Source organism: Xiphophorus hellerii, chromosome 5 (genome assembly GCF_003331165.1).
Source record: "Xiphophorus hellerii strain 12219 chromosome 5, Xiphophorus_hellerii-4.1, whole genome shotgun sequence".
In the NCBI taxonomy this organism is placed as follows: Eukaryota; Metazoa; Chordata; class Actinopteri; order Cyprinodontiformes; family Poeciliidae; genus Xiphophorus; species Xiphophorus hellerii.
In genome coordinates, this window is record NC_045676.1 from 3,709,486 (window position 1) to 3,722,704 (window position 13,219).

The 13,219-nt window shown below is 37.7% G+C and overlaps 1 protein-coding gene across 4 annotated transcripts in view; it reads right to left on the reverse strand.

The window, feature by feature from the left end:
- The window catches only part of inpp4b (inositol polyphosphate-4-phosphatase type II B), a 199,897-nt gene that overhangs the window by 162,991 nt on the left and 23,687 nt on the right, over positions 1-13,219 (reverse strand). For 3 of the 4 annotated variants that reach the window (XM_032563682.1, XM_032563683.1, XM_032563681.1), the window contains exon 3: positions 7,685-7,803. In XM_032563682.1, coding sequence (XP_032419573.1) covers positions 7,685-7,803 — 119 coding nt within the window. Of the gene's footprint in view, positions 1-5,591; positions 5,762-7,684; positions 7,804-13,219 lie in introns of those variants that run through there. The other variant, XM_032563684.1, reaches the window with a different exon arrangement.

A 13,219-nucleotide genomic window follows, 5' to 3' on the forward strand; every position in this document is an offset into this window, starting at 1 on the left:
GTGAAACAGCTTTAGTTTGTTTACCAGTTAGCTGAAATACAGTATAATAAAGTATATCTGTGAATTCCTTTTCAAAGAAGGGCCATCACTTTTATGCAGTTCTTTTATTCTAATGTCTATGACTCTAGTAAACTTCAACACAGGCACATTAAGCAAATTTAGTGGGAGACATAGGAATTAAATCATTTTAGGGCTCCATTTAGACAGATCCCTAAAAATGATCCTGGACAACAAACTCAACCCTTTATGGCTCTAAATGTAGGTGTAAATACACTAAAAGCAGATCGAACCCACAGATCTGGGTTTTTATAGCATTTATTTCTCTAATATCGCATCTGTTAGGTTAGAAAACTGTGCCTCACACTGCTGGGATTGGTCACAACTCACCGTGTGACATATCTGAGTTAGTTTGGCCAAATTGGAATGTGAGCACGCACGATGAATTTGAATTTTAGATGTGAATGACCATGTTTAATGCTGTCCACTTGTGTCTGCGTCAGCCTGGAGGCAATGCATGAAGTTGGACTAAAAAGACCAAAAATAAACAGACTTTTTTGTACACAGTCATAAAATATAAATTATTTATAGATAACAATATGAAGCTATTCAGCAGTTTGATTGGAAAGAAAGCTTGTATCCAAACGATTAGAGAGTCTCTGTTCTTTTCAAGTATTTGAAGCGAACTATATATTGTATTACCCTTTAGACTTGTATCTACCTTGTGTGTACTGAGGCTTTTTACTTGCTGTTTTCTATAATCTAACCTGGGTTGGGATTAGGTCTAAAATGAAAAGTGGTTGAGAGGAAAACATAATTCTGGACATAAACAAAAACATTTATCTCTGAAATCTGTTCTTCCGCAAGTGATTTTCATTTTGCATCTACTCCATGGTGTACCATGAGACCAAGTCAGCTAGAACGACTGAAAGGTTTATAAAGTTTTACAAAGAGTTTTGTCTGTTTATCTTTTACAGTTTCTTTGAAATTGAGCTTGAAAAGGTAAAATGCACAACAAAACAAACTCCTAGAAACTATGAATTATTTTAAAGTTCATTTAGTCAGCAATATATTTGGACACTAATAAACTATTTTGCAGGCAAAGGCCTTCAAGAACTTATTATTCATTTGGTGTTGTGTTTGTACAAGTTCAAAACATTTTCTGTTTACACTGGGGGCGTTCTCTTCCTTTGCTCCGCTCTGATGGGCGTCTCCAGCATGTAGCCCTTTGGGACCATATGGGGACAGACTTGGGGAAGTAATGAGACCAACAGACTTACTGTCACGCTTGGATGTAAGGTCACACCCAGAAAAAAAAGAGAGAAAAAAAACCTCACTAATTTAGCAAAGCTTTGCAAAACAGCTGAAACAAACGAATAAATCCCCCTGATGAGGCAAATAATGCAAAATTGCATGCCTGATTTAATTAACTTACCAAATTATTTTACATTTATAAACAATGTTGACTTTATGATAGAATTTTCTAACCCATGAGAGCTCAATAGTAAGATAATAATAACAAATATATGTTGAATACAAGTAAGAATTTACTTGGAGTATTTATTCTGACTAATGTATGCACCATGAAAGACGGCAGAAGATGAAAGTACATAAAGGAAAGGAAGTGGGACAGATGTCTGTGCTTTTACTTTGAAGCAACCTCAGTGGGCTACACTGCTAATATTAATTCTGACAGTGAATAAAGCTTTTCTTCAATGAGCACAATGTTCTAACTAACACAACGGCTTATAGCTGGGAGGCCATTTTATTTATCAATACCTCATAACTGCATTCTCAGCCATCTTTAAACCCAAGCAGAAAACAAGACACCTTCCAGCAATACATAAACAATGTTGTAAAAACTTAGAAGTACTTCAACCCTTAGATTTCTTCTGCTTTTTTTCCACAGGTAAACATTTCAGATCATCAAATCAATTTCATTAACAGACAAGATAATGTGTGTAAATAAAAATACATTTTTAAATGAGGATGACATCTTAGAAAAAGTCCACCCAAACTATTCTGGGCATTTTTGAAAAAATAATTAACCTCTAAACCTATTAACTGCCAATGCCACCCTTGGCAGCAAAAACTTGCTGCGGAGGAAATTTTTGCCAACTCTGTTTCACATTTGGAAGATTTTTGAGTATTACAGCCCATTACTGCAAACGGAGAGTCTGACATTTTCCTTCAAAACGTTCTGTTAGAGATGGTTCCATTAATTACAGCAAATAGTCCAGGCCCTGAAGTAGCTATGCATTTTTCTGAAATAAAAATGCATTGAAGTTTAAGGTGGTGGTGTAAGAAAGGGCAAAAAAGTTAAATTTGAATTCTCTGTAAGGCACCATGAAAGTACTCAATTTTACACATAAAGTTATCAGCAGACAGAGCAATCACAGCTTGAAGAACCAAGAAAGATGCCTATTGGAAAGTGAGTTTAAAAATTACAATTAGTAGCAACTTCAGCAAATATAAAGCCCTGAAATACAAAACTTATAATGCAATTTGAGCAGCTGATATATTACTTTTTCAAAAGCACAATGTTTGTTACTTGGTCTAATTTAAAAAATGGAACTAAACATTGGTCTAAAGAATTACACCAATGTTGGTCTAATTTTTTTAACTTAGTCTAAAAAATTTGACCAAGTTTGTTAGTTGGTCTAATTAAAAAAACAGACAGTGGAGACAGTGAAACCAATGCATTGCTTTGAACTGAAATCAGGATATTATCGGTGCTACACGTTGGAAGAAAGACAGACAGGACTATTATGCTGAAGGAAGTGCAGGTACACACACACACAGCCCTGATCGCTGCCCTCACTGGCAAGCTGAATAGGCCTCATTCAGACTTACCAGCATGCTTGGCAGCCTCGGCAGTGACTGAATCTTCTTAGTGCTGCTGATGGGCTGAGATGAGCTAAAGTGGTAAGCCTGTCTCCATTTACGCCAAGAAGCAAACCAGTCTGTCATACAAATGGTGAGCATATGCTATGGCAGGCAGCTGCCTCTCTCTGGTCTTTTTGTCCATCCGGGCTGCGCTCCGCAGAGGGACCACCAATTTAAGACCATTAACAGGGTGTGTGTGCTTGTGTGTGATTAGGCTGAGGAAGAAATAAGACTACTGAGTTTGCCTTCAGTGGGTTTCCCCCCCGCTTCCCTTGACCGCTCGTAGCTGTATATACAAACAGACAGACGAGTCTTGTTGGTCGTGCTCTCAGCACATGGGTCTGTGCTTCACTAGGGTTACATCAAAGGCCTTTTCATTTGCTGGCTTTGCTTGACGTCAAATCCCCGTCAAGTGCCAGAACTCCTGGACACTGTAGGATTTTCCAGTGGAGACACATTAAGGTTTGGCAAAAGACATGCTGCAATTTCTTTCCAAATTTCTCATCTCTTGTGTCAGACTGAGTACACGTGAAACACAAACCCCTTCACATACAACAAACTCAAAGGCTTGACATTAATCCTTTATTAATTAGTCACAGCAAAAACACGCCCAATGTCCACAATAAGACACATATGTTTAATTATCTCTAGGAATGAGGGTTTAATGTGGAAATAAGAAAATCTTTATATGAGCAGTGTCCAATACTAAGCCAGTGTCCTGCATATTTTACGTTTGTCTTGGCTTAATGGCTTAATTATGTCTGCATTGGCCTGTTAATGACCCATTGATTTACTCGAGGTGTGTTAAAGCAGAAACACATCTAAGCTAGGAGACCGCTCTCCAAAGGGAGAAAATAAACACCAATACTTTATACAGTAATACTGGAATAATTATTGTCAGAGGTGTTTCGTTTTTAAGTAAAATGAGTATTATATTCACCTAATAAGACATAATATGTTTAACCTTGTAAAGACAGCTATAAATTAATAATTTTCTCATTGGTAGAAGAAAAAAAGCAATTTTTACAGTTCATGTTTTGCAGCAGTAAATATTAGATGTAATTCCACTGTTGTAAAATATGAATTTAAAGGTTTTACTTATTTCTCAAAGCTCTGAAAATTAACTTTATTAGTAAAAGCTTATCACCTTCCAATTGGCCATACATATAATAATATACACCTCCTGCTACACACAGATAACATGTCAAACAATTTCTTGTCTAGATGAAATCTGTTTCTTAAAGCTCTCTCCAGTTGCAGCTAGCATCAGTGTCGCCAATCTAGCTTTTTACATCCTGAAAATTGCGATATACTGCAAAGTAGTCAGTTTAAAAAAATTGAATTGGCAGAATGGGACAGAGGAGAGCGTCAACGCCAGAAATAAACATAAAATCATCATCAGAGTCTTCAAATACTGTTTTTTCCCCCCTCAAACCAACAGAAGTGTAAAAACAGTGCGGTAATTTTGTTGTTGGTTGATGTACCCTATTTGCTGCAATGGCCCTTTAAAAAAACACCAAGTGCCTTTCATTCAGCCTATAAAGTGTTTTGCAAAAGGGACTTTTAAAGAACAAATATCTTTGTAATCCACTTTAACAATTTAAATAGATCAAACAAAGAGAAAAAACACGATTGACAGTAAAACAGATAATTTCATTTGCAATTCAAACACAGAAGCAGTAACCGATTGCAGCTCGGAGGGACTACTGAATGAGGACTCGCCTCACTGTGAGTGCTTAAGAAAGTCCAACAGCAGAATCCCTGTTCGCTGAAAACGCTGTTCCCACTTTATACATGTAATTTTTGGAGGCTGGAAATGTGACATTAAATCAAAATAAAACTGCAGCACTTAAAGGCAAGTCTGGGCTGAAAACTTAATTTGATTTGGAATTTTCTCCAAAATACTGTTAAAATGATGTGTTGTCTCAAACGTTATATGCAAGATAAACCAGTGATATTACATAATGTTCTCATACATATGTTTTAGGACTTAATGTGAATTATGCTCTCAACACTGTGGACATTGATTTTTATGTCAAACTATGTAAAGAAAAACACAAAAAGTTGTCATCTTTAAACTAAAACTGATGGAAATTTCTGTTCGCTTCCTTCCAACCTCCAGCTTGGCATTCATGAGTGAGATGAGAGAACGCTACGCAGCAGCTGGCATCTTCCATTATTTATCTTCTAAATGAAATCTTAATAAATCAGATAAAGTGGATTCCCAATAATATGCCAATCACATGATTGTGATTAACACTGAAGCTTTTCCAGCAGCCAAGCGCTCAAGTTTCCGGCAAAGTCGACAGCAGCTGCTGAGAGTCAGCATCCTGGGAATGTGACAACTGGAGGAACACAAGAGGCAGTGGGGTTGTCTTCAGGCACCGCAGCTAGAGTGGATCTGCCCAGAAACACAAGCCCTCTCAGACCCGCACACACTTCTCTGACTGGTTAAAACAGTAAATTATATCTCATGGAAAACATATCTAAATGAAACTTGAAACTTTCCCCTGTTCTCTGAAATCTCCAGAATGTTTTTCAAAAGAGAATTTCAGGAGAGACAGAATATTTTTATTTTGTGATATTGAATCTGATCATCATCAGTTTTTTAGGGAGAACTTTCACACTGCAAAGTAAATTTCTAGGAATATCTTAGGTTCTCTTAATAGGTAGCAAAACCCTGATAAAATCAGTCAGTAATCACATACCCTGTTTTTGTGAAGTCGAAGGCAGTCCATGTTCTCAAATCCTGCTCCACATCCAGAATATTACAGCCATAAAATGAGAACTCCAGTGGCATTCAGTGTCTGCGGAGCTGTCTGAGCCAGCATATAGTATCCCACCACATCCTGTGTTTCCACACACGCATGAACACGAAAACACATTCGCCGCTGCTCCCTGAGCGCCAGGGAAAAGCAGCTGAAATCAGACTCTGAAGGAGATGGTTATGCTAATTAAGCTTTACTGAATTAGGAGGAAAATAGTGTCTCCCTTTCATGCGTCTGGAAACTTTGCGCTCATATGAGAGAGGAGGAACCAGAACGCATGTGTCTGCGTGTATGTGTGTGTTCTCCACAGTGAGACAGGGGGCAGCTGCATGCTGCATAAAAGAAAAAAAACACGTGTGGCTTTTGCCTTAGCAGCAACAGTGTCATACCGAAGCACTGAAAGAGGCTAACAGGCATGAAATCTGTATGTAGCGGTGTCCCAGCCCAATCCACATGTGCAGTGCACAGTACTTTTCTCAAGTGGAACCATCCTGTCACACTACAGCCAAAGAAATTCAGTCCCTTTTATTAGGATTTTATGTGACAGAACTACATAAGACAGAACTTGACAGCAAAGTGGAAGGAAAATTATGCATGATTTTATAAGTATGCATGAGAAAAGATCCCAGATAGCTCATGATATTTCAGATTATGTTAGAATGTTTACTGAAATGATAATATGTAACATAATTGAGTGAGATTTCCAGTTTGTTCTGACATACAAAGACACTGTTTCGTTGCTTTCCTGACGGACTGACGTCAATCTGGTAAGCGAGAAAGTTTATTCATTTTTTCTTCCTTTGGGGCCTCTGTAGAAAAGTGTAGTGTGTAGTTTTATTTTCTCCTTCTGATGCCCCTAAAAAAAATTCAAGGCAACCAGTCGGATTCAGAAGTCACTCAAATGTCTGCACGTTTAATGTTATCTCAGTAGAAATCCAGTAACTTCGTTCAGGACTCAGAAGTACTTTTAGAGAACATTAGTGAGCAAACAGCATCATGAACACCAAAGAACAAGTAGAGCAACAAACTTAGGTTCTGAAACTATAATCACAAGCTTTAAGCTTTGTCTACCTAAAGCGATAAGGGTGGGTAAGGAGAGCATCAATCACACAAGCATACAAAAGGTCAATGGCAGCTCTGGAGGAGCTGCGGAGATCCACAACTCCAATGGAAGAATTGACTTATGAAGGAAACTGTAATTAAATCCATGATGTTTAGACTGCAAGACCAAGACTTTAAGCACTGAACAACAGCTGCACACAAATCAGGTTGGATACACTAGTGCAATTTGGTTGTGGCAGCACCATGCTGTGGGGTTGCTTTTCTTCAGCAGGGAAAGGAAAGTTGGTCACAAGTTATAGGAAGATAGATAGTTCTAATTCTACTGTGGTGGTGGTGGTTCACTTTACATAGCAGGACGACAATGCTGAACATACAGCGACAGGTACACTCGAATGATTTAGATCAACGCATATGTATGAAAAAAAGTCTTAAAATAATGATTCCTTCCATCTCATAATTTTGATCTACTTTTTAAAATCCCAACCGAATACACTGAAGTTTGTTGCTACAATTTTTATGGCTCACACCATTAATCATATTAATTGTGAAGAATCAATTAGCCATTTGCTGAAGGAATAAAACGCTCAGAGCAGTAAATAATATATAAAAACATATACAGTACATTTTGCTTTTACGATGAAAAACAAAACACCTTCTTTGTCTGTAAATATGTCCTCAAGTGGAATAGTTTTCGTTTAATTCGCTTCAAATTACGGATTAATCAGTTAATCCCGAGAATAATTGATTGATTAATCAGTTACTAAAATGATCGTTAGTTGAGGCCCTAAAAATATTACATAAACTCAAAAGACGTGGCCAAAATGAGGAACTGAACCGACAGAGATGGAGAGAAATGCAACTGAGACCCAACGACTTCGCAAAACAACAAACATCAAAAGGACAGGCAGAGAGGAGATGGTCAATGGGTATCTGTGTGTGTATGCGTGTGTTTGTGTGTCTCTATGGCTTACCTCCACTATCTCTGTGCAGGCGTGGAAGACGAGCTGCTGCTTCTGGGGATCTATGACAGCCACCTGGACCAAAGCATTGGGCTTCCTGTCTCTGCCCGAGGCCGCCAGATCATTACAGGCTTCGCAAAGGAAGAGAGGGAGGAAAGGAGAGCCAAGAGGTAGAAGAGAGAGGAGATCAAGAGAAGAGGAAGAAGAAGAGAGTGACAGATGAGAAGATAATCCTTTATGATGCATGCATAAGAGAGAAGAATCACACAAAGTGTTGTCACAAATGACAAAAAATGACGGAATAACTGTAGATAAACACAATAAAAAAGAAGGCCAACAGTAGTTTATTATAATCTTCTGTCAGATTAAACATCAAATGACTAAGAGCTAGAAATCTGCTTCAACACAAAGGAGGAGGAAGACAGTCTGCACGTAGAGAGATTTCAACCCCAAAAACACAATGATGGTTTGGAGAAATGAGTAAAAATATGTGAACAGACAGATACACAAATGCTGCATCAGCACCTGATTAAAATGCAGCCAGACAACCAGAGCTCCTCCTGGCAATGAGATATCAGTTTTATTATGGCTTTCATTTCTGACATCAAAAGCAGCTTGTCGCTCAGATTTCAGAGACGACGAGGCCAGAACCTAAACTCCACCCTAATCTCTAAACCCTCAGACTTTACTGCCGTCACAGCCGCTGCGCCAGAGGATGTGAGTTCGCGAGGGCTCCTAACAGTTCACAAAAGAGGAAGAAGTCCCACCAAGAGATGCTGCATGCTTACAAAAAGCGCAAAAAAATACAAACTCATTTATTTAACAGCTGAAATGTGAGGGTAAAGCTATTTACCTATCTATTTTGCATCTATTAACTCTGTTTACAACAAACATTTCAGTAAACTCCCCAAATCCCATGAAAACTGACAGCATTATGAATAACATGCGCATATTTAACTATAAGTGCAATAAACCGCCAATGAAACCAGATGCTTCAACTAACAACTTCTTATTTATCATCATTTCTGCAAAGAATTACATTCTAAGAAAGTTTGCAAATTTTCTTATATTTTATGTCTTAAAGATTACAAAAATCCCTGACTCACTTTATCTATGTGCTTCTAGTACTTACAGTAGCACTATGGGAACTCGTCATTCTCATGAATGTCATATTATTCATAAGCTTCTAATGAGTCATTTAATCAGTTGTTGAATTCCTCTAACTCACACAGACTGATGAACTGTTGTCAACTTTATTTAGCTCTATTACTCTGTAACAGAAAGCTGACTTCCTGAAGTTCAAACGGTGCATCAGACTCAGGAACAAAGGAGCTATAAGAGACATAATGTTGCATGACTCTAGATAGGTTGAGTGTAGTGTCGTAGAAACTACTGATCTACTGGGATTTTATCTGCAAACATCTCTCAAATTGACAAAGAACCATCCAAAAAAGAGAAAAATACCCGAACAGTGGCAATGGGGCTGCAGTAGCAGAAGACCAGAAGACTCCAGTTAGCTAAGAACAGGAGACTGATGTTACAATCAGACTAGAAAAGTTTGATAAGTTCAATGAGTCTTGATTTGAGATCCAGCACTCTGTTGGCAAGGTCAAAGTTTGGCAATAACATCATTAAAACATGGATTCATCCCGTCTTGTTTCAACAAGGAACAACACAATATCTAAACACCAATGTAATGGTCACAAAGTCCATTACTTTACCACTACAGTGTACCCAATTTCTGATGGCTACTTCATTCAGAATAATGCAACATGTCACAAAGCTCCAAACATTTCAAATTGGTTTCTAGAGCATAACAATTAATTCACCATAATGCAAAGACTGGTGGAGTGGTCCATCCATAAGAGGAACTATATCCTTCTTTGGCCATTTCAAAATAAATTGCATATTTTCCATCATTGTCCCATTAGAGTACCCTGTTGTGTCTAATTCATAACCATCTGACCTGAACATGAGATTGCTAAGGATGTTTGGAAATAACCAGGTATTAATAAACTACAAACTACTCTGTTGCTGTCCACAGTAAAGTCAGTTTGTGCCACCATGGTCTGACTAAGAAAGACGGCCATATTCAAAATTTAACACCTCCAGGCTTACAAAAAGTTTCACCTGCCTGAATAGATGGCCCAAATGCCATTTGGAGAAAGGTTTCATGGTATGTTGGTACAAAGATGGAGGTATCCCCCCCCTCCCATTGCAAGAAGTGTGGACCACTCAGCGTGAAGCTTTTAAATCCAGCAGGTATCAAATGTAACGCAGTGGTGGCGTTATCATGCTAAGGGGCTATTTTGCTGCCATTGGTGCTGATGCATTGTGTGGGTGGAATAATAAGAAGGAAGGAAAAAAGAATCCTTAACTTGATCTCAAATTTGGAGCTGGATGCTTGAAACTTGGGCACTGTTCCAACAGAACAAACACAGATAACTAAACTTGGAAAGGATAGAGCAGGCTAGCAATAAACCTGGGGAGTGGCCTTAAGATTATCCCTTTAAAATGCTAAAATCACTTACAAGTGGTAGAAACCACTTTTAAAGGATTCTTACCATTTTTGGTGATAAGAGTGGTCAAATAATTGTGTACAATGTCTTCTAAAATCTGTTTGGTGTCCATGCAACTTGCCAGATGACAATGTTATGCTACTCTGTATAAATGTATTGTCTACTGTGGCATCCCAAAAGTTTGTTGTTTCTGGCTTGGCAGGGGTCTTGGCTCTGTCTCCTGCTTTTTCTTCTGCCTCCAATTCCTCTGCCATGAATCTGGGCCATATTTCAGAGTAAGAGTGTAACAGCAAATTAAGGTAGCCCAGAGACTTAATTCACTTATCCTGCTTCAAAGTTTGTGTTTTAATCCTGAAGGTCATTACTGCAAAATGAACTTGGTATTAATTATTTACTAAAACTCAATTGAACAAAATAACCCCTACTGATCCCATCAAGACCAAGCATTGTAATCTCTTTGTTAAAGTCAGATTTAAATTACTTCACTGATCTTAAGAGTGAAAGAAACTTGAAGCCTTGAATAGGGAAAATGGTCATTTCTATGGTTACCGCTTTTTTCTTAACAAAAGCAGGAAGATGTGACTTCTGTATTTATATCTGCCTAACAAGAACAGCTAACACTGACATTCAGACAGATACATTTAATGTCTCTCATTCTTTTGTGTTAATTGGCATCTATGCAGCATACTCCCCTAAATGTATAAAAGACATTTTCCCCAGTAATGTGCTTGGATTTTATCTGAAAACTGTATTTTATTTGTCAGGGACTAAATTCTGGCATCTATCCAGTTATTGATCTGCACTCGGAGCCCATTCTATTTTACACTTTACTCTGGAAAAATAAAAAGGTGCTTGTATTTACTCGTCAACGTTTCAAATGAGTTAAATCAAGATGCAGTGTTTCTTTATGCAAATGTAATTCTTGTACATTGTACAAAGCAGCAAACAACCTAGTTTTAACGTTTACTCAATATTCAAACAACTTTGCAAACTGGCAAATCAATCTTCATCTACTGTGGAAACTACAACATTTTCACCAACAGGAACAAAAAGTTGATTCTGCTACTGGGTTTCTTATGAGAACAGCAACACAAATAAAGCCAGAGTTTAATAAGCATTTCTTACAAGTTTACTGCAAAAAAGCAGAGCTATAAAAAAACAGCCACTTTTAACAGGCAAGTTTTACAGCCTCTTTGAATCTCTCACTTTTATAAAACTTATCTTTTATAAAAACTAAACTAAAAATAAATTCTCATATCTTAAATTGCTAATAAATTATCGCCAGTTGAGGCAAATGAAGGAAAGTTGAGTGAAAAGGTCTTTAAGTTTCTCTAGTTTAGTTTAATTCCTTCTTCTAGGTCTGTACCAGAAGAATCACAATTTCCTTTAGTTATTCACCACCACCCATGACATAGTTAAACACTAAAATACAATTCTGACTTTTAGAACTATTTTAGCATGGTTATATGCATGACAAAAATCACACACCAGCTGGAATCACTGAGAATAGAATCGTGAAAGTGCTTTTTCAATGCTCCTTTTTTTAAATGCATGAAGCATCATCAGTTTTCTTTTCTGGTCACGACTGAATAAGATTGTACATCCCGATAATGAAGTTCTGATAATGTGACACATAAAATATATTTGACATTTACCAAGATCATAACAAAATAAGAATTAAGATTAGAAGGCGAGGCTGGAGGAGCATCTTGTCCCGCACAAGAATCATCATCTGAAACCCCAACGGTGTGTTGTCTCCATTTCATTGTGTCTTTATCTTTTAGCCTTTGAAGTAAATGGCAAAAATGCCTAAACTTGTCCCTATGTACTATGTAAGGTATGCCTTCTAGATGTTTTTCTTTAGATAATTTTTGGAACTTTTACTCATATGTTGCAAATCCCAAGAAACTGTCAAGATCTTTACTTATGAGGGATAAGATTCCTCTTTAGTTTCTTTAGCTACAACATAGGATCTTAGTAATTACCTTGCAAATACAAAAGTACTTTTTAAATTTTAGTAATGCGTTATGTACTTTGTCTTAAAACATAGTGTATAATCTAAGAATTTTTTTCCCAAAGTAGCCAACTGTACCAAGTAACTCTGCTGAGTAAAAAAGGTAGTCCATGTTCTTCATTCAAATCCTATGACATCAATTCCACAAGGGCTTTGGATTCTATTAAACTAAATCACATCTACTAATTCACTTAAATCTCCAGGGAATGTCTCATCATGAGACCTGTAGTTATTTAAATGCCACAACTCAATCTGTCACAATAATTTAAAGTCTTACTGACATTCATAAAAACTTTTTACTGTTGAGCCAACAGTAAATTTTACTCAAAAAGTAGTAAAAGTCTGAGATATGGCCGACATCCCATGAGAGAATTATGGACAGAATGAAAAGAAGAATAACTTTAGGGAAAGGATATTCTGTACTATCAGATGTAGGAGAGTGCCGTGTCTGCATTTTCTTAGACACAGAAGAGGGGCAGAGCTTTAAATGTGCTGGCTCTGGTGATGGAAAGATCTGGTAAGGCACAATGAATGGTGAGTGTGACCAGGGAAAAGCTGGTGGAGCTTTGATAGATCTACAACTCACATTTGGGAAAGTTTCTCTTTGGTTCTGTGGACTCAGATGTAAGTCTGAATGCTGAAAACCTCTGTTACAAATATAGTTTGTAGCAGATTTGGCCTGAAAGAGATTATTGAGGCAGAAACCTTCTGGTGGGAACCATTGTTGATGGAGGAACAGTTGTGATGGTGGCAGAAGTTCCTTCTGTAATCGTTGGGTTGCCAGTTTGAGTCTCCATTTCATCTGTCTCAGTAGTTGTGTCATTGGGCACAATGACATAACTCACCTGCCTTGCCTGCTGATGGTGGTGTAAGGCACTCGCTTCTGTCAGGGTGTGCCATGGAAGCTGTAGCTACACTGTATGTTCCTAACATCAGTGTGATGGTGAATGTGTGCGTAAATGGGGGAATGACTGACTGTGGGGTCCTCTGGACTTGATAAAGTGCCACACAAAT